This window comes from Meles meles, chromosome X (genome assembly GCF_922984935.1).
Source record: "Meles meles chromosome X, mMelMel3.1 paternal haplotype, whole genome shotgun sequence".
Lineage (NCBI taxonomy): Eukaryota > Metazoa > Chordata > Mammalia > Carnivora > Mustelidae > Meles > Meles meles.
In genome coordinates this window covers 85003545-85024266 of record NC_060087.1, presented here as the reverse complement: position 1 = coordinate 85024266, position 20722 = coordinate 85003545, and the positions used below count along the sequence as shown (strand labels likewise).

General features: G+C 45.2%; 1 protein-coding gene across 1 annotated transcript; it reads left to right on the top strand.

Annotated features, from left to right (window-relative positions):
* Positions 1 to 9402: 9402 nt before the first annotated feature.
* On the top strand, positions 9403 to 19624 carry NXF3 (nuclear RNA export factor 3). Its single transcript, XM_045996341.1, has 17 exons — positions 9403 to 9604; positions 12396 to 12570; positions 12792 to 12945; positions 13669 to 13752; positions 13849 to 13953; positions 14066 to 14146; positions 14704 to 14811; positions 14977 to 15086; positions 16875 to 16911; positions 17262 to 17330; positions 17416 to 17471; positions 17611 to 17718; positions 17839 to 17897; positions 18007 to 18122; positions 18215 to 18257; positions 18819 to 18891; positions 19438 to 19624. Exons 1-17 carry the CDS (start codon positions 9403 to 9405, stop codon positions 19622 to 19624), a joined length of 1767 nt encoding a protein of 588 aa, XP_045852297.1.
* Positions 19625 to 20722: the final 1098 nt, after the last annotated feature.

The following is a 20722-nucleotide window of genomic DNA, read 5'->3' as shown; positions in this document are numbered from 1 at the left end:
ACATAAAAAGCAAAGTGCTGGGGGAGCAAGATGGCGGGGAAGTAGGAGGAGGCACCATTTCAACCTGTACCCTAAAGTGAGCTGATTACCTACCAAAGAACTCCGACCACCCATGAAATCAGCCTGAGATCAGAATTATACACGTCTGGATCTCTACTGGAGCAGAAGACGCCAGTGGCAGGTAAAGCAGACTGGGAGCATCGGACTGATATCGGAAGATAAACAAAAGGGGGAGGGAGCCACCAGAGGTGACCGATTGGAAAGTAACACCCCAACACGAGAGTGCTCTGCGTCTGGGGACCAGCATTAACTTGGAGTCTGGTTGAAAGCACTCAAAAAACAAACAGCAAAGGATCGCGGTGGGGGGGGGGTAATAGTGGGAACCTGGGCGGTTAGGGTCAGGGACCTAAGTCCCCGGACCCAGGACAGCCTCCCCTGGTGCGGAGCCAGAGAGAGTGCGGCGGAGAAATCAGGTCTCGGTCCCTGAGCCGCGAGTGCACCTGAACGCCAGCGCGCCTGAGAACGAGTGGGGACTGTCTCCCGTGAGGGGCTGGGAGCCTGGCCTGACGGCAATCCTGAAACGCGCGCGTCCCACACCCTCCCTTGGGATAGGTGCTCATAGGCGCTAGCCTGGAGCTCTGGCAGCAGGAAAAACCAGACATTCCCAGCCCGGGACAGTGGGAAAATTTCAGTGCGCGATCTCTGCTCGGAACCTCTCTGGCGGTCTGGAGCTGCCTAGACAGCCACAGCTGCCCTGGTTTTGGGCACAACGAGGAGCTCCTGCATCCCCAGGGACAGTGACCCAGAACCAACTCTGCCAGCAGCTTTTGCAAAACAATCTGAGGCTTCTCTCTGAGAGGGAGGTTGGGGTGCTGTTTGCTCTCCTCTAAACCTCCGAAAACCATCAAAAGCTGTCAAGGCGAGAGAAAGCAGATGAAAGAACATAAAAACCCCCAGAGAAAAAAAGGCTGAAAAAAAAAGTTTCCTGAAAAAAAAAGAGCTCACCCCCTTGAGGGGAGTGGGAGGACCTAACTCAGGGAACATCATTGTCTGAAAACCCATGTGGCAGGCCCCTCCCCCAGAAAACCAACCAGGAAGGAAGGAAAAAAAAAAAAAAGACTACAAGAGAACAACCACCACTACTTCATAAATACAACTTTTATTTTTAACTCTTTACCAATATTCTGGTTCTTTTTTTTTATACATACAGATAATTTTTTAACCTATTTACCATCACACTGAGATGTCCAGTACATCAAATTCTTTAATAACCTTCTAACCTGAACTTTTTGATACATACACCCGTGTTTTTCTTTTGTTTTTCTATTTTTTTAATTTTAACTTAGTTTAGTCTAGTTTATTCTTTTTTTAATTTTTATTTTCTACTATACATATAGAGTTAAACTTCAAGGTAACCCCCTTTCCCCAATCAATGCTACCCCTATAGGCAAACCAGTTTCTAATCCCCCTGTAACTTAGGAAAGTTGAGTCCCTTAACAAAAACATCAAGATACCTTCAGGAAGAATCAAAATAACCTTCCTCACCCACACTGAGAATCTATAACCATTCTCCCAATTTTTCCTTCTGTCAGTGTTTCTGTGAATTTGTGTCTGTCCTGACAATATATAAATCTTATACTTGGGGTTCTTTCTGAGGAGGTTTTTCCCTTTTTTTTTTGCTTATATATACATATTTTTTTCCCTTGTCATATACTTTTATCACTCTTTTTGTCTGTCTGTTTTTGTTTGTATACTCCACAAATCTTACCTTGTGGCCCATTTGGGCTGAGCCTTCTCTTGTATCTTCCCTTTTCTTCCTATCTCTCTCTCTCTCTCTTTTTTTTTCTTCCTTTTTTCTTTCCCCCCTTTTTTTTTCTTTCCTCTTCTCTATTTCTTTTTCTTTTCTTTTTTCTCTCATTTGGGTGGGGAATCCTGATTGCACAGAAGCGTTCCAGGGTGCACATTGACTGCACCACAATCGATAAGTCCAGCTGCATCTGTTTAGTCATCTCTTACCAAAATGACTAGGAGGAGGAATACCCAACAGAAGAAAAATACAGAGGATGGGCCATCTGCAACAGAACTAATGGCTATTGACATAGACAATATGTCAGAAAAGGAATTCAGACTAACAATTATCCAGGCAATAGCTAGGTTGGAGAAAGCCATGGATGACCAAACAGAATTGATTCGGGCAGAACTGAAAGCCACCAGGGATGATGTTCACAATGTTAGGGCAGAACTGAAAGCCACCAGGGATGATGTTCAAAATGCTCTCAATGAGTTCCAGTCCAATCTAAATTCTCTAAAAGCTAGGGTAACTGAGACAGAAGATAGAATTAGTGATCTGGAGGACAAACAGATAGAGAGAAAGGATCAGGAGGAAGCCTGGAACAAACAGCTCAGAAGCCACGAAAACAGAATCAGGGAAATAAACGATGCCATGAAACGTTCCAACGTCAGAATTATTGGAATCCCTGAAGGGGAGGAAAAAGAAAGAAGTCTAGAAGATATAGTGGAAGAAGTTGTCTATGAAAATTTTCCCAATCTCACGAATGGAAACAATGTTCATGTACTAGAGGCAGAAAGATCTCCTCCCAAGATTTTAGATTCTCGAAAGTCCTCACAGCACCTTATAGTTAAAATGGGGAATTATGTTTCAAGAGAGACCCTCTTAAAAGCAGCTAGGACAAAGAAGCTTCTTACATACAGAGGAAAGCCCATTAGAATAACGTCAGACCTTTCCACAGAGACCTGCAAAGCCAGGAAGGGCTGGCAAAATATATTCAGAGTACTAAATGAGAAGAACATGCAACCAAGAATACTCTATCCAGCAAGACTGACATTTAAAATGGATGGAGAGATAAAGAGTTTCCAAGACCAGCAAGGCTTAAAAGACTATGCAACCACCAAGCAGACACTGCAGGAAATATTAAGGGGGGTCCTATAAAAGAGAAAAAATCCTAAGAATATCATTGAACAGAAATATAGAAACAATCTATAGACAGAAAGACTTCAAAGGCAACACGATGTCAATAAAAACCTATCTCTCAATAATCACTCTCAATGTGAATGGCCTAAATGCGCCCATAAAACGACACAGGGTTGCAGATTGGATAAAACGACAGGACCCATCCATATGTTGTCTACAAGAGACCCATTTTGAACCTAAGGATACACCCAGACTGAAAGTGAAGGGATGGAGAAGCATCTTTCATGCCAATGGGCCTCAAAAGAAGGCCGGAGTAGCAATTCTCATATCAGATAAATTAGATTTTAAACTAAAGACTGTAGTCAGAGATACAGAAGGACACTACATAATTCTTAAAGGGACTATCCGCCAAGACGATCTAACAATTGCGAATATCTATGCCCCCAATATGGGAGCACCCAATTACGTAAGAAAACTATTAATCAAGATAAAGAGCTATATTGATATGAATACAATAATAGTAGGAGATCTTAATACACCTCTCTCAGAAATAGACAGATCATCGAAGCAGAAAATTAATAAAGAAATAAGAGCATTGAATGAAACATTGGACCAGATGGACCTCATCGACATATACAGAACATTCCACCCTAAAACAACAGAATACTCATTCTTCTCAAGTGCACATGGAACCTTCTCCAGAATAGACCACATACTCGGTCACAAAGCAGCACTCAACCGATACCAAAAGACTGACATTATTCCCTGCATATTCTCCGATCACAATGCTTTGAAACTGGAGCTCAATCACAAGGAAAAGTTCAGAAGGAACTCAAACACCTGGAAGCTAAAGACCACCTTGCTTAAGAATGCTTGGATCAACCAGGAGATCAAAGATGAACTTAAACAATTCATGGAAACCAATAAGAATGAAGACACCTCGGTCCAAAACCTATGGGATACAGCAAAGGCGGTTCTAAGGGGGAAATACATAGCCATCCAAGCCTCCCTCAAAAACATTGAAAAATCCAGAATACACCAGCTGTCTCTACACCTTAAAGAACTGGAGAATCAACAACAAATCAAACCAACTCCACATGCAAGAAGGGAAATAATCAAGATTAGAGCAGAGATCAATGAGGTAGAAACGAGAGATACAGTAGAACGTATCAATGAAACTAGAAGCTGGTTTTTTGAAAGAATTAATAAGATCGATAAACCATTGGCCACACTAATCCAAAAGAAAAGAGAGAAAGCCCAAATTAATAAAATTATGAATGAAAAGGGAGAGATCACAACGAACACCAAGGAAATAGAAACAATCATCAGAAATTATTACCAACAGTTATATGCCAAAAAGCTAAGCAACCTAGATGAAATGGATGCATTCCTGGAAAGCTACAAACTCCCAAAATTGAACCAGGAAGAAATTGACAACCTGAATAGACCGATATCTAGTAATGAGATTGAAGCAGTGATCAAAAACCTCCCAAAAAACAAGAGCCCAGGACCTGACGGATTCCCTGGGGAATTCTACCAAACTTTCGAAGAAGAAATAACACCAATTCTCCTGAAGCTGTTCCAAAAAATTGAAGCAGAAGGAAAACTTCCAGACTCTTTTTATGAAGCCAGCATTACCCTGATCCCCAAACCAGGCAAAGACCCTACCAAAAAGGAGAATTTCAGACCAATATCACTGATGAATATGGATGCTAAGATTCTCAACAAGATCCTAGCAAACAGGATCCAGCAGCACATTAAAAAGATTATCCACCATGATCAGGTGGGATTCATCCCTGGGTTGCAAGGTTGGTTCAACATTCGCAAATCAATCAGTGTGATAGAACACATCAATAAGAGAAGAGAGAAGAACCACATGGTCCTCTCAATGGATGCAGAAAAAGCATTTGACAAAATCCAGCATCCGTTCCTGATGAAAACGCTTCAAAGTATAGGGATAGAGGGAACATTCCTGAACTTCATAAAATCTATCTATGAAAGACCCACAGCAAATATCATCCTCAATGGGAAAAAGCTTGCAGCCTTCCCGTTGAGATCAGGAACACGACAAGGATGCCCACTCTCACCACTCTTGTTCAACATAGTATTAGAAGTGCTAGCAACGGCAATCAGACAACAAAGAGAAATAAAAGGTATCCAAATTGGCAAGGAAGAAGTCAAACTCTCTCTCTTTGCAGATGACATGATTCTTTATATGGAAAACCCCAAAGACTCCACCCCCAAACTACTAGAACTCATACAGCAATTCAGTAACGTGGCAGGATACAAAGTCAATGTACAGAAATCAGTGGCTTTCTTATACACTAACAATGAAAATACAGAAAGGGAAATTAGAGAATCGATTCCATTTACTATAGCACCAAGAACCATAAGATACCTGGGCATAAACCTAACCAAAGAAGTAAAGGACCTGTACTCGAGGAACTACAGAACACTCATGAAAGAAATTGAAGAAGACACAAAAAGATGGAAGACTGTTCCATGCTCTTGGATTGGAAGAATAAACATTGTTAAAATGTCTATACTGCCTAGAGCAATCTATACTTTTAATGCCATTCCGATCAAAATTCCACCGATATTTTTCAAAGAGCTGGAGCAAATAATCCTAAAATTGGTATGGAGTCAGAAGAGACCCCGAATTGCTAAGGAAATGTTGAAAAACAAAAACAAAACTGGCGGCATCACGTTACCCGATTTCAAGCTTTACTACAAAGCTGTGATCACCAAGACAGCATGGTACTGGCATAAAAACAGACACATAGACCAGTGGAACAGAGTGGAGAGCCCAGATATGGACCCTCAACTCTATGGTCAAATAATCTTTGACAAAACAGGAAAAAATATTCAATGGAAAAAGGACAGTCTCTTCAATAAATGGTGCTGGGAAAACTGGACAGCGATATGTAGAAGAATGAAACTCGACCATTCTCTTACACCGTTCACAAAGATAAACTCGAAATGGATAAAAGACCTCAACGTGAGATAGGAATCTATCAGAATCCTAGAGGAGAACATAGGCAGTAACCTCTTCGATATCAGCCACAGCAACTTCTTTCAAGATATGTCTCCAAAGGCCAAGGAAAGAAAAGCAAAAATGAACTTTTGGTACTTCATCAAGATCAAAAGCTTCTGCACAGCAAAGGAAACAGTCAACAAAACAAAGAGGCAACCCACGGAATGGGAGAAGATATTTGTAAATGACAGTACAGACAAAAGGTTGATATCCAGGATCTACAAAGAACTTCTCAAACTCAACACACACAAAACAGATAATCATATCAAAAAATGGGCAGAAGATATGAACAGACACTTCTCCAACGAAGACATACAAATGGCTATCAGACACATGAAAAAATGTTCATCATCACTAGCCATCAGGGAGATTCAAATTAAAACAACATTGAGATACCACCTAACACCAGTTAGAATGGCCAAAATTAGCAAGACAGGAAACAACGTGTGCTGGAGAGGATGTGGAGAAAGGGGAACCCTCTTACACTGTTGGTGGGAATGCAAGTTAGTGCAGCCACTTTGGAGAACAGTGTGGAGATTCCTGAAGAAATTAAAAATAGAGCTTCCCTATGACCCTGCAATTGCACTGCTGGGTATTTATCCCAAAGACACAGATGTAGTGAAAAGAAGGGCCATTTGTACCCCAATGTTTATTGCAGCAATGGCTACGGTCGCCAAACTGTGGAAAGAACCAAGATGCCCTTCAACGGATGAATGGATAAGGAAGATGTGGTCCATATACACAATGGAGTATTATGCCTCCATCAGAAAGGACGAATACCCAACTTTTGTAGCAACATGGACAGGACTGGAAGAAATTATGCTGAGCGAAATAAGTCAAGCAGAGAGAGTCAAGTATCATATGGTCTCACTTATTTGTGGAGCATAACAAATAACATGGAGGACATGGGGAGATGGAGAGGAGAGGGAGTTGAGGGAAACTGGAAGGGGAGATGAACCATGAGAGACTATGGACTCTGAAAAACAACCAGAGGGTTATGAAGGGGCGGCAGGAGGGGGTGGTGTGGGGTGGGAGGTTGAGGAACCAGGTGGTGGGTAATAGGGAGGGCACGTACTGCATGGAGCACTGGGTGTGATGCCAAAACAATGAACACTGTTATGCTGTAAATAAGCAAATAAAAATAAATAAATTAATTAAAAAAAATGGGCAAAAGACATGAACAGCCGTGTTACTGAAGAAGAGTGACAGCTATCAAATAAGCACATTAAAAGATGTTTAACATCATTAACCATTGAAGACATTGAAAATTAAAACTACAATGAGATATCACTAAACGTCCCTTATAATGGTTAAAGTAAAAAAAAAAAAATAACGGTAACACAAATGCTAGTAAGGATACAGGAAATTGGACCTTACATATGTTGCTGTTGGAAATGTAAAATGAGCAACCATTTTGGGAAATCGTTTGGCAGCCCTTGACTCTGGGAAATAAACTGAGGGTTGTAGAAAGGGAGGTGGGTGAGAGTTGGGGTAACTGGGTGATGGGCATTAAGGAGGGCACTTGATGTGATTAGCACTAGGTGTTATAAGCAACTAATGAATCATTGAACACTAGACCAAAAACTAATGATGTTGGTTAATTGACTTTAAATTAAAAAAATAAAAATGAATTATGTTAAAAAAAAAAAAAAAAAGCAAAGTGCTTCTCCAGTACACATCTGGAAAGATGCCACACCGCATTAACAGAAGAAATGGCAACCTGGAGATGTTGTAATAAGTAAGTGAAAAAGTCAATTTGTAGAAAATTATTTATGTGATTGCAAATTTTTTAAAAAGATTTTATTTACTTATTTATTTGACAGACAGAGATCACAAGTAGGCAGAGAGGCAGGCAGAGAGAGGGAGAGGAGGAAGCAGGCTCTCTGCTGAGCAGACAGCCCCATGCGGGGCTCGATCCCACGACCCTGGGAGCATGACCTGAGCCGAAGGCAGAGGTTTTAACCCACTGAGCCACCCAGGCACCCCTGTGATTGCGAATTTGTAAAAGTGTGTATCTACAACCACATAACTACACAAATATTTTAAGGTAGGAGTACATGTTACCTAAAGAGAAACACCTCTGGAAAATGTGTACCAATCTATTTACATCGGATGTCTTGTATATCTGTGAGTTGGGGTGAGGGGATCATCCAGATGGAAGGTGCAGAATGATTTCATTTTCTAAGTATACATTTTTAATGTTTAGCATTTTGTGATTGGGCAAATTTGTTGAGAGAAACAGTTGAAAATATCTAATAGCCAATTCACAAGAAAAGGTCGCATATACCTACCATGTTATGAAAATATTCACATGATACTGTTTAATTAGCAAATATAAACTTCAACTTTTGATTTAACAGTTTATCTGTGTGTGTGTGTGTGTGTGTGTGTGTGTGTGTGTGTGTGTGTGTGTGTGTTTCTGTCTTACACTTCCCTTGCCCCTAAATGTTCAGAGTTTTCTTCACCTCTTTCAGGGACTGAATTTTCTCTCTCAGGGCGTGGAGATCCAGGAAAATTCCAAAAAGTAGTGGAAAATTCCAGAGTGTTCTCACTAATTCACTGGAACCCAGGTGCCTCCCTCCTTCTTTATGCTTTGCAAAGCCTTCTGGTCTGAGACTTTCAGAACTACAGTTGTCTCTGACCACAAGGGGCATCTACCTATACTGGCTATATTTTTTGGTAAAGGAAAAGGCATGATTTGTTTCTTTCTACTCTCATTACGGTGACTGACCAAACTGCTATTTCCTTTTTAGGTTCCAGGTCTGGTGTGTGTGTGTGTGTGTGTGTGTGTGTGTGTGTGTGTGTGTGTTGGTTTCGGTTTGGGTTTTGTCTTTTTGGTGGGGGAGGGTAAGTTTGTTTGTTTGCTATTATCTCTCTGAAATGAGCTGGAGATAATGCCAGTCATGTGATTATTTTCAGAACATTCTGTTATTTTGCTCTAACTTAAAAAAAAAATCCCACATATTACAGCAAGAATTTAGTTAGGCTACATACGCATGGGCATGTCACTGCCATTCCATGGAGCTCAGCTGTAGTCTCTGTTTCTTCAGGTAACATCAGAATGACTCCAAACAAGCTCTGGCACCTCATTAAGCCACAGCAAACTTGCAAAGCTGATATCAGAGTCCCCTCGTTCTGTCCATGACAGAACAGATGCAATGTAGCAAATCCAGAGCCTGCCCTATAGCTGGCACTCAGAGTTCTCTGGGTTTGCTGAACGAGGGAACAAGATGTGTTGCAGTGGATACAGAGCCTGGTATACAGAGTTCCCTGTTTGTAGCTGCAGATACCTGGGTCCCACCCCTCTTGATTCTAGTTGGCCTTTTCTGCAGGGCTGACTCAGTTGGAAACAGTTCCCTGGTAGGCTGGTAACAAATTCAGGGGACAGTAATTATATGAAGTAAAGCCTCCTCTGGCAACCAACACTCTCTTCTCCATGCCTTTAAGGAAGGGACTTCCTGTAAGGACTCCTTCTTGTTCGTGTGACGCTGACAAAGTGGTTTGTGGCCTGCTCTCACCTTCCTCAACAGCCGTCCCTGATCATCTCCAAACATCCAGCTCCAGACCTCCCGGATTCTCTTCACAAGCAACCTGGGAGGACACTGGTGACGGGTCACTGCCTTCAGTCCATACCATGGGTGAGTTGGTCAGCATGAGGTCTTGGTCTCAGGTTCCCAGAGGATATGAGGAGTTCTGGGTCCCTTCCCCCACCCACCGGACACCCAGCCAACCCCCATTAAAAGGAAGTGTGGAGAGGGGCCAGGCTGACTGTTCTCCACTCTCTTGAGGAAATGGGATGTTGAGTCCTGACATTCCCATCCTGGTTCCACCTGGAAAACCTCCTCTTCTGTAAGTGGTCATGGCTGATGTGAGTCCCCCCCCCACCCCCCCCACACACACAGGTTGAGGGGATATAGACCTGACCTATGTGATCCTCACAGGTCCAGAGTTTGGAGAGTGGGGAGGGTCTTCTAGGTTGGCTGGGTGGGAGGCAAAGGGGATGGGGGGGGCGGTGGTGGTGAAAATTAACATTCTTTGGATACCTACTAGAGGTTAGGGAGGGGCAGAGAACCCACCATTACCTTTGACTCTTACATCAACTATTCAGGGTAGATTGTACTACCTCCATAGACATTTCTTGAGGTTTGCCTTATAGCCCAGCATAGGTCCAATTCTGGAATGTTCCATGTGTAGTGGTTATGTGCACTGTTCCATGCCAATTAAGCAAATTTATTAATGTACTTAATTCTCATTTTAAAATCTTCACCTCGTGGAATTTATATCTGCCATTTTATGTCACTCAAGGAGGTGTTTTCCTCCCTGTAATCGTGAATTTATCCATTTCTCCTTTTACAGTCATGTTTGCTTTGCATGTTTTGGCTCTGTGTTAAGACACTCACACAAATTTAGAATTCTGTATTAGTGGCTTCTTTTTGCATTGAACCTTTTATCACAACAAAATCTCCCTCTTTTCTCTAGTAATGTTTTTTTTTCCCTTGAAAGAATACCTTTCCCTTTAGTAATATGGGTGTACCAGCTTTCAGTAGGTTAGTGTGTAAATGGTATACATTTTGCCAAGTTTTATTTTTATTTTCAAATTTTCTAAATCCTTAAATTTTGCATGTGTCTCCTTATGGAGCATTTGATGGAATGTTTTCTTTCCAATCTTGTAATACCTATCTTTCTATTTGGAATATCCAGTCTGAAACTTTTAATGTAAATATAAATATAACTTGGTTTCTGTATACCATATTAACTGCACATTTATTTCTGCCTGTGGTAAGGCCCTTTTCCTCTCCTTTCCTTGAAATGATTTAATATTTTCTTTTAGAGGGAGATAGGGGTGGGGATGGGCAGGGGGAGAGGGAGAGAGAGAATGGCTTGATCTCACAACCCTGAGATCATGACCCAAGCTGAAATCAAGAGTCAGACCCTTGGGGCTCCTGGGTGGCAACTCTTGGATTCGGCTCAGGTCATGATCTTGGGGTCATGACCTTAGGATTGTGAGATGGAGCTCTGAGTTGGGCTTCTTGCTCAGCGTGGAGTCTGCTTGAGATTATCTCCCTCTCTCTCCCACTCTGCCCCTCCCCTCCCCCCTCATCTCTCTCTCTCTCTCTCTCTCTCTCAAATAAATGGATAAATAAAATCTTAAAAAACGTTGGACCCTTAACTGACGAAGCCACCCAGGCACCCCTAATATATATATATATATATATATATATATATATATATATATATACACACACACACACACACACACACACATATATATATATATATATATATTAGTATTAAATTATTACATCATTTGGTTGGGCAGTTAAACATTCTTTAGCCATTCTTGTAGCATTTACCCTTAAGACTATAATGGTTTTTTTTTTTTTTTTGCCTTTTCATGGTCTTATGTAAATTACTTCTTTAAAGCTCTTCAGACAGTGAAGGAACCTTGGAACCCTTTGATTCCACTCACACCCTCCCAGTGTTTTGCCATGAATTTGCCATGAATTGGTGTGTATATTTAAACCCCTAGAAGAAATTAGTGTCCTGGTGCTACATAGTCAATACTCATTTAGACTGGCCTACATATTCACAAATGCTACTAGTCTTTCTTTCCTGCATCTTTGTGACTCAATCTGGGATCATATTTCTTCCATCCGAAGAATAACCTTTTAGTTTGAGACTTCTGGTCACAAATTTCTCCTGCTGTGCTACATTAATGCCACTGTGAAATGCACATCTTTTCCTTAGGAATGTTTTTCCTTAAAGCATACTTTGTCTCCTATTAGTACTGTTATACTGACTTGATTATCCTGCTACTTTGTGAAAGTTCTCAAGCAAGATTGCTTCAAATGCCACTTCTCCACGTTTCCCTCTCCTTCATTCCAGGACTCAAATGAAGCATGTGTAAGATATGCTCTCTACATCTCCCTTAATTCTCTCCTTCTCTCTTTTGGTATTCTCCATATTGTGTCTCTCTTGGCTTTTCTCGATATTGTCATTGGATCTAACTTTCACTTCTCTAATTCTTTCTTCAGGCAGGAACTCACCTTTGACCCTTGAACCATAACACCAAACTTTCAAGGTGGATTTTGTTATCCCCCTAGGGCAGAGGAGGGAACTGTGAGTTAGAGATGATAGGCAACTTGTCCCAGGTCACCCAGCCTGAAAAGGGCAGAGCAAGGGCTAATGTCACAGATTAAGCCATAGGCCCAAACCCTTTCTTCTGTGCTTGTGTTCTTCTTGGCCGCAAGTGCTCCCCACCTCTCATCTTCCACGAAATGGAACCACGGAGAAGTTTGTCAACCTTTTTGGCACTGTGCTCTATTTGATTTTAGATGATAAAGTCAGTGATGTTTCTTCATTAGCCATGATATTTCCCCAGAACCGTTTGTGGTATGGGGACCACTGATGTGTTGTTCTCAATTTCAGGGCATAATGATGTAGGTAACCCCTTAAAAAGAAGAACAAGATGCTGGGGTATTTACCGAAGGAGATACAACAACTGGTCTGAACAAATTAGTTCTGGCATTCATCCTTCATCCCACCAGCAACAAGATGGAGATCCAGCAACAAATGGCGCTCACATGAGCACCCGAGTGAGATAGTAAGTGACCAGTCAGCATAGCTGAAATGTACCAGCCAGTGGAGTGCATAGGCCTGTAGTAGAATATGTCCTTCTCTTCTCCAACCTGGAAGAGTGAAGAATGATAGAATCAGGTTAATGGTTGAGCAAACTTTATTGTACCCTGGTATCAGTGGGCAAACGTGTAATGGAAGACTTTCTGAGCACGTGTGGACTACTTCCTTCTCTCCACTTCCCCACAGCGCTCCCTATGCCGTTCCACCGTGTCATCGGAGAGGCAATTTTCAGAAACAAGACCAAACCCAGACTAACATGGAGGGAGAGCAAAAGCCTCCAGAGAGAAGAATGGAGCAGGAGAAGCAGGATGAGACTACAGGGAAATGGTTCAAGATCATTGTGAGTATCCTGGCAAAATGGACTGAATATGTAGAAGAAGGTGAACAGAGGGACTTGTGTTGGACTCATGTAGAGATGCTAGGTACTTTTCTGGGGGCAGAGGAGTGGGTAATCGGCATTTTTTACTACTAGCATTGTCACATTTTCTACATCACATATGTTAACATCCTAGTTAACACCCTAGATCAAGTAAGGGCAGACTCAGAAAAGCAGTATAAAGGGAACAGACTGAGTACAGGGAGAATCAGGTAAGTTGTATAAGAGCAGAGGAAACTACGGCCAAGGAGATGGAGCAACTCCACACTGGAAGGCTCAGTTTAGCTCTGGCTGAGTGTGGGAGGATGTTGATTCTCTGGGGTCCCTGCTGAAGAAGTAGGAGTCTCTGGGGCCCCTGTTGGAGAAGCAGGCTGAGGCATCCTGCCTTGAGCTAGGATCACTTGGGACTTTATAAAAGGAAGGATATGTTAAACATCTTAAGTTGATTATTTGAAGAAAGGTGTTTGAATGGAAAGAAAGGTTATTTAGGAAATCCTTGTCTGGTACAAAAGTTTGCAATAATGGATAACATCTTATCATAAGAAATTATTTCATAGCCCGTCCCCCGCCCCCCCCGCCCCCCACCCCAGAAGATATGAAAGCAAGACATGGTTGGGTCTTATCTTAACCTGGGATTCCATTGTGTCAATCTCTTCTCCCATCTTTTCTCCCATCTCTGGATCCTAGATTCCATTCGGCATCAAATATGATGAGAAGTGGCTGCTGGATCTGATTCAGGGACAATGCAGTGTCCCCTTCACCCCAGTTGAGGTAAGAGAAAACAGTGAAGCAGATGAGAAGAAACAGGGCAGATGAATAGTGGCTGGGTTCTCATATTCTTTTTTTCTCTTGCTATTCTCCCTATAGTTTCACTATGAGAGAATGCAGGCCCAGTTCTTTGTTGAGAATGCCAGTGTTGCCTTTGCACTGAAGAATGTCAACGGCAAGATCTGGGATGAGGCTAATGAAAGGGTGCGTGTCAAGGGTGTGACTGGGGCTAGTTAGGGGCAAGAGGGCAGGGGAGGGGCATGGTCTTGTGTCAGATTTCCTGGTACTTACCCAGCCCCTCTTGGGTTCCCTACAGATCTCTATCTTTATCTACCCCTCTGACACACCCCACTCTGTGCAGAAGGAGCTGAAGTCAGTAAAGGTGGAGCAGACAAAGGTAATGCTGAATCAAGATTAGTTGTGCACCCACATCCAGGCCCACATCTTCTTCAAATACCTATTGCACCCCCTCTCCACCTCAAACACTCAGAGCCACTGACCCCATCTCTAACTCTGCAGCTGACCATGAACAAATGATATGGAGGCTCCCAGCAATCTCTTAATATCCAGAGAGTCTGCTTTGCTCCTGGTATATCTACAGCAGTGATTCTAGGGCAAGTGAGGGCAGAGGAGCCTGTCTGCAAAGGAGACTTAGGGATGGTAACATGGGGAGGGGCTGGTGCTGGAGCTGTACCAGCTGGGCCTCTCTCAGCCCTCTGATTCCCTCCTCTTGGCTTCTCGGGGACTTGATCACCCATGATATTGAAATGGTACCAAAGCCTAGACACAGCATGGCTGCCTCCCTGCAGACCCATGAGAAGAACATGCCTGAGGTGAGGACTCAGAGCCAGTGCCGAGACTGGTGGTGAAGGTGGGAGAGATTAGGTAGAAGAGGCAGATTGGTCTCAGATATCCGCTGTTGGGGTCCTCACTCTAACTTTTCCCTCACCATAGATTTTACCCTCAAACCTGAGCAACAAGACACCCTGCCAGCTGGATGGCCTGTCTGACACTGTGCAGAATGCCACTGGCATTAAGAACTTGAACTTCTCCAACAGTGAGGTGAGGTGTGGTACCCAGATCCTTCTTTGAAAGGAGGGTGGGAGTGCTCATGGGATGGTGACAAGAATCAGGGAAGTGGATTTGCTGGAAAAAGGAAGGGCTGGGTGTGCAGGGTCATCCTGGCCATCTTTCTCTGCTCCATGTGCTTCCTCCCCATTATTACAGGTGATGTCTTTAGAGCAGCTGGGCGAGGGCAAAAGTCTGCAGCCAGAAGAGATAACTGCCGACAGAAGCACCCTGTGCACCACCTTCCCTGATAAATCAACCAACATAAGGTCAGTTGTACACTGTGTCACCCCGTGGCACTCTGAACTATGCCTGACAGTACCTGTTTGGAGGAGGCAGCAGCTCTGTTCCTTGGGGGTGGGGGGGCAGAGTCCCTATGCTCTCCTCTTTGTGTCCCTTACCTGTGCTTAGATATGTCCTTCCCTTCATCTGACCTGCTCACCAGTTTTGTCTGAGGTCCGTTTGCAGGTTGTCTGCACCCAGCCTTCCCTAGCATGCCCTCCCCAAAGCATGATCCACGAAGCAGGGCTCCCCTTCCTCACTAGGATGAGGGTGACCACCTTGAACCACATGCTGTGACCTGGACTGACAAGGGTCCTCCCACCCAGGGCCTCATGCTGAGACAGGACTTCCTGCCTCCCTGCCGAGACAGGGCTTCCCTCCCTTGTTCTGAGAGGGACCCTCCTTTTCCTGAACCAAATGTGTCCCTCCTCCAATTCCAGGCTGGCTTGGTGGCTTTCCTGCCTCATGTTGAGGACCGAGGTCCTGGGGGTCTGCCATCATGACATCCATTCCTCTGACTCAGGGCCAGGAGCTGAGCCTTCCTTGGGAGAAACCAGGGTTCCCTGAGTCTGAGGGCCAGAAGTGGGTGACTTCCAGTGAGCAGAGGGCTTCCTGAGGCAGGAATGCAAGGCAGAGGGCAGAGGTGCTTGAGAGGTCAGAAGGACAGGCCTCTCAGAGGCACTGCCCCTTCCCCCTCCCTCCACAAGGCACATCATCCTGACTGGTCCTTCAGAGGAGCCCTGGGTTTGCCCAACATGGTTATAATCCCTCAGGCAAAGAACCAACTGGGACAGGCACAGGTGCACTGGGGTCAACAGGAGGGAAGGCAGTGATCATAAGAGGGGACCACAGACCCCCAGCTCCTTGCTGACCTGGGGCTTGACCCTCTACTCCTTCTGGGGTAGTTCTCCTGCCCCCGTGGCTGCCTTGTTCCCCATGCCCAGCTCAAACTGAGCTCACGCAGGTGGCAAAGTTTCATCCAGCATGCAGTGGGCCCCCAGGCCAACACCTGCCTGTTTTCCATGGTTTACCTTGGGTGCCGGGGCCAGCCAGGGCAGATGAAGGAAAGGACTGTAGTCAGGGAGCCATTTCCTCCTTCTCCTCTCTTCCTCCCTGACCCCCACCACCAGGTTGCAGCCCCCCCCCCTTCCCTTTGATTTGTTTTCTCTCCCTCCTTTGTCTCTACTCCCCTATGTCTCTCTCATCTCTCCTTTCCTACCTTCACTCCCTCTTCTGTCTTCCTCCCCCTCCCTCTCCCTCCCTGCCTACTGGGTCTTGCCTCAGTCACCTCCCTGCCCCAGCATCCTGGGCCACCCCTGGGGGGTGTCATGGCCCTACAGAGTGCTGGACCCCTAGTGAGGCAGCAGAGCCCTGGTCTCCCACCCCATTGCCTCTTCTCTCTGGAGTCTTTGGTGGGGACCTGAAGGAAGGAAGGGAGCAAGAAAGTGGAAGGCAGCCCTGAAGCCTGGACTTCAACTGTTGCTTCTGGTGGCACTGGAGATGGGATTCAGGACAGTCTAGGTGAGATCCGCCCAGGGGGAGGGGGAGGAAGGGGTGGGGCAGAGGAATGGAATCAGAGAGAGGGGGGAAAGAGAGTATGTGCTTTTCCACTAGGTCCATCTGCAAGGGAGGAGCCAAAGGCGCTGGAAGGCTGGGACACTGCAGTGTAGGTGGGACATACTGGGCTGTGTGTCAGGTGTAAGTGTGCTTGCTCCCATGATGAGGGACACCTGCAAAGTTTCACTGACTTTTCTGTTTTGTCTGGATTTCTGCAGCTCCATCCTGGAATTGTTTCCTAAGTTATTACGCCTGGTAGGTATATTCCTTGATTATTGACTTCTCTATTGGCACTGATGCTGCCCCAAACCAGCCGTGAAGCCATTTAGGTCTTGCAGAAGTTACAATTTTCATGACCCTTAAACATCATGGAGGTCCAGATCCATGTGGGAACCCAACAAGGGCTCTAGATCTTCTTCAACCACGTTTTCCAGGAGCATCAGGGGCCCCAAGACCATGATCCCAAATGTAGTCTTGCCCATGTAATTTCCAGGGTCCTTTTGCACCTGGCCTCTGACCCTCATCCTCTCCGAGGCCCATCCTTTCCCTGACTGTCCAGCACTAGCTCCTGGTCTGCACTGCCCACTCCCACTTCCTTTCCCCAGGACAGCCAGGAGTCACCTTCACCAACCAGCATTGGTATTGCAGCTCACAAGTGGTTACCAACCTGCAGGGTAAGGAAGGCAGATCAAGCAGGGTTTGGGGTGGTGCATGAGGAGGGGTTATGGACCGTGATCCTGAGGACTGTTGTGATTTCAGGGAAGCTTCTTTGGATCTGATGCACTGAAGCGTCTAGTCCTGCAATTCCTGCAGCAGTGAGTACTCCTGGGAATCTGGGGAAGGGGATGGCTAGGACGGGTGAGGCCACCCAAGCTCAGGACTGCTAACTCGGTCTTGAAATCTCATCTGGGTTCCAGACCACAGAGATAGACTGCCATCATTACTCTCCCACAGTTACTACTTGATCTACGACTCCAGAGACCGTCAGGGTCTCCTTGGTGCCTACCACGAAGAGGCCTGCTTCTCCCTGGCCATTCCCTTCAGCCCCGAGGACCCAGGCCCGTGAGTAGCAAAGCTCAGTCTCTGTTGCTGGGCCCTGTGGCTCCCCAGCAGACACAGGGCAGCTCCTGGAATCACCCACACTGGCCACACCACCACCTCCTTTTCCTCTTTCTCTTCTAGAAGCAGCTTGTGCGAGTACTTCAAGGAAAGCAGGAATATGAAGAAGCTCAAGGACCCCTGTGCGTGTGTAATGGGGAAGACTGGCAGGGAAAGGGGATGTGCAGGGGTAATTATAGGGCCCAGGGTGTGGCAACCCCCGACCTTTGCTTGTTTCTCCTCCCCCCATAGCCCTGCGTGTTCAGCTGCTGAAGCATACAAAATGTGACGTCATGCGCTCCCTCTGTGTGCTGCCCAAAACTCAGCATGACCTCAGCTCCTTCGTGGTGGACATGTGGTTCCAGACGGTGAGCACCTTCTTCCTCCCCAGGGCAGACCCAGAAAGCCATGGGTGGGTAGGAAGTTTAGGTGACTAAGCCCCTGGGCTCTTCCCTTTCAGGAGAGGATGCTCTGCTTCTCTGTGAATGGGGTGTTCAAGGAAGGTGCGTGTGTGTATAAACTCCTCCCCAGATGCTCCTCTGCTCCCTCCCCGCTGGCTGGGCTCCCTCTCAGAACTCTCCCAGCTTACCTGGTGCCTTCCCTTCTCTTCCTATTCCCGCTGTGTTCTCCCATCTCCACCCTGCCCTCAGATCATCCTGGTCTGAACTAGGTCTATGCCTGCCTGCCCCACACAGCTTGGACATTAGAGACACAGTCTGTGGAGTTGGACAGTTCTGGCCCTCGATCCTTACTCTGTGACCTTGGGCTCCTAACCTATAAGTTTACTCAAATGTTAATGGAACTAATGATGTCCATCTCTTGAGCAGCTGTGAAAAATACATCAAATGCACTTTTGAAGTGGTTTTCACTGGTCCCAGCACATGGTAGGGTCCCTGTCACTGGGAACAGATTGCCTTCCCCATTCAGAACACCCTGAACTCCCCAGAGAACAACTGTCCCCTTCAGCATGAATATCAAGTCAGACCCTGACTGGGGAATGCTATGTGAGTATGTAAAGCATGTTGGAATGCTAAGGGGGTATTGTTTGTTGCTCGTTGTTAAAGTGGAAGGCATGTCTCAGGGTTCTGTTCGTGCCTTCACTCGGACCTTCATTGCTACTCCTGTCAGCAATTACAGGTGAGTGCTTTGTTGTGGGTGGAACATCCAGTTCAGTATGAGTTCTGGGGTATGTCAATGGGAAGGTACAGTCTTCGGGGTGTTCTGATATTGTGAAAAGCCAACAGGTATAACCAAGGAATCATGTCTCCTGGTGATTAAGAGCTTCGGCTCTGGAATCAGATTATGGGTTCTTCCCCTGATCCCAACACTCACTAGCTTTGTGACGCTTGTCAAGTCACACGGTCTCTTTGTGACACAGTGACTTCTTCTGAAAAACGGATATTAGACTGTCCACTCTTTCGCAGTGTAAATATGGTTGTAAATTTGCCTATGGTTTGGGGATAAACCTATAAATGTAGTGAAATTGGTTAGACAGTCTCTCCAAAGGTTGGCTCTGTGAAGCATGAAGGAAAAGTAGAGGTATCAGCCAAGGAACCTGGGTGGCAGGCACAGTAGGGGTATGGAAAGAACTTGGTTGCTGAGTGGCAGTGGGAGCAGGATCATTGTTGGGGTGTGGGGTTGATAATCTGTCCAATTTCTAAGGTCCCATTTTTTCCCCTTCAGTCTATGCATCGTGAATGATGATCTGTTTGTGAGGGACGCCAGCCCCAAGGAGACCCAGAGCATATCCTCTGTCCCAGTGCCCACACCCTCCTGCAGCTCCTGGCCCACCCTTTGCCAGAAGCAGCAGGAAATGGGGCAGACTTTCTCCACCCAGCCTGGGATGAATCTCCAGTGGTCTCAGAAGTGAGTGCTGGGGGTGCATGGGGATAGGAGGGAGCTGGGAGGAACCAAGATTGAATCATGTCAACTTGCAGATAATTTGTTTTGCTTATTTGTTCACTCACTACTTATAAGATACGCAGTTTTTTAAAAAAATATTTGTATATTTACTTACTTATTTTTAGCCCACTTTAAAAAAAAAAAAAACAGTTATTCATTACTTTCCTAAATCCATGGACCTGTACCTTTATTGGCAGACATTTTGGTTTCAGGAGTTTTTCCCAGTATGTACTGTGCCACAAGGCTCATTCCATTGCCTAAGCTGTGATAAATGTGGTGGCGTGTTCCTTTTGCATAGACTGGGACATGGTACTGTGCAGTCAGATTGTCTCTGGCTTTAGTTTTGATGGATGTCACCTGTGCTTTCTCCACACTAGGTAACTTCATGACAGCCACTGGGACTACATTGGTTCTCACATGGCGCAAGGTGAGGTTCAGGAATTCAGGCCAAATGAACCAAAACTGGGTGGCCTGGGGAGGAGACTCAGGGTTCCTGGCTCTGCTGATCTCCCAACTCCCTCTCCTCACTTCCTCCAGGCCAAGCACATGATCCCAGAGAAGGCCCTCACCCAGACTCCTCCAGGATCCTGAGAACATAGCCCTGACAAGAAACTGTTTTTGCAGTCATCTTCATCTTCATCATCTTTGTTATCTTTTTTTCTCTAGCCTGAGTTAATCTCTGACTGAGCAGGAGGTTTGCTGGGAGCTGGGAAGCCAACGTTTAACTGACGCTAATCTGCTCAAAGACCAATTGTGTATTTTCCCACTCAGGATCCCTGATTCTCTTCTTAATAAATAGTGGCATTGCATGTTATGTTGAATCTCTGCAAAATCCATCCAACGCCTGTATTGCGATCACTGGTCTATAGAGAAAGAAAAGGAGACCCAAAGAGGGTCAGTGACTCTTGGAGAATAGTAGGGTAGAGACTCAAATACTTAGACTTCTCTTTAAAGCCCAAGCTGTGTGTGTGCCCCATGGCTCTGTGGCTACGAGGGTGGGGGATGTTCTCTTATTCTATTATACCTGGGGATAGTGTTCTGTGCCCCAAGTGTATTAGTCAAATAT

What these genes read in the sequence shown, in the direction of transcription:
- NXF3 (XM_045996341.1), top strand. Translation starts at nt 9,403, where the DNA reads ATGCCTTTAAGGAAGGGACTTCCTGTAAGGACTCCTTCTTGTTCGTGT. An exon ending in TCCCCTTCACCCCAGTTGAG is followed by an intron (nt 13,753 to 13,848) that starts GTAAGAGAAAAC and finishes TTCTCCCTATAG; the next exon opens with TTTCACTATGAGAGAATGCA. An exon ending in GATAAATCAACCAACATAAG is followed by an intron (nt 15,087 to 16,874) that starts GTCAGTTGTACA and finishes GGATTTCTGCAG; the next exon opens with CTCCATCCTGGAATTGTTTC.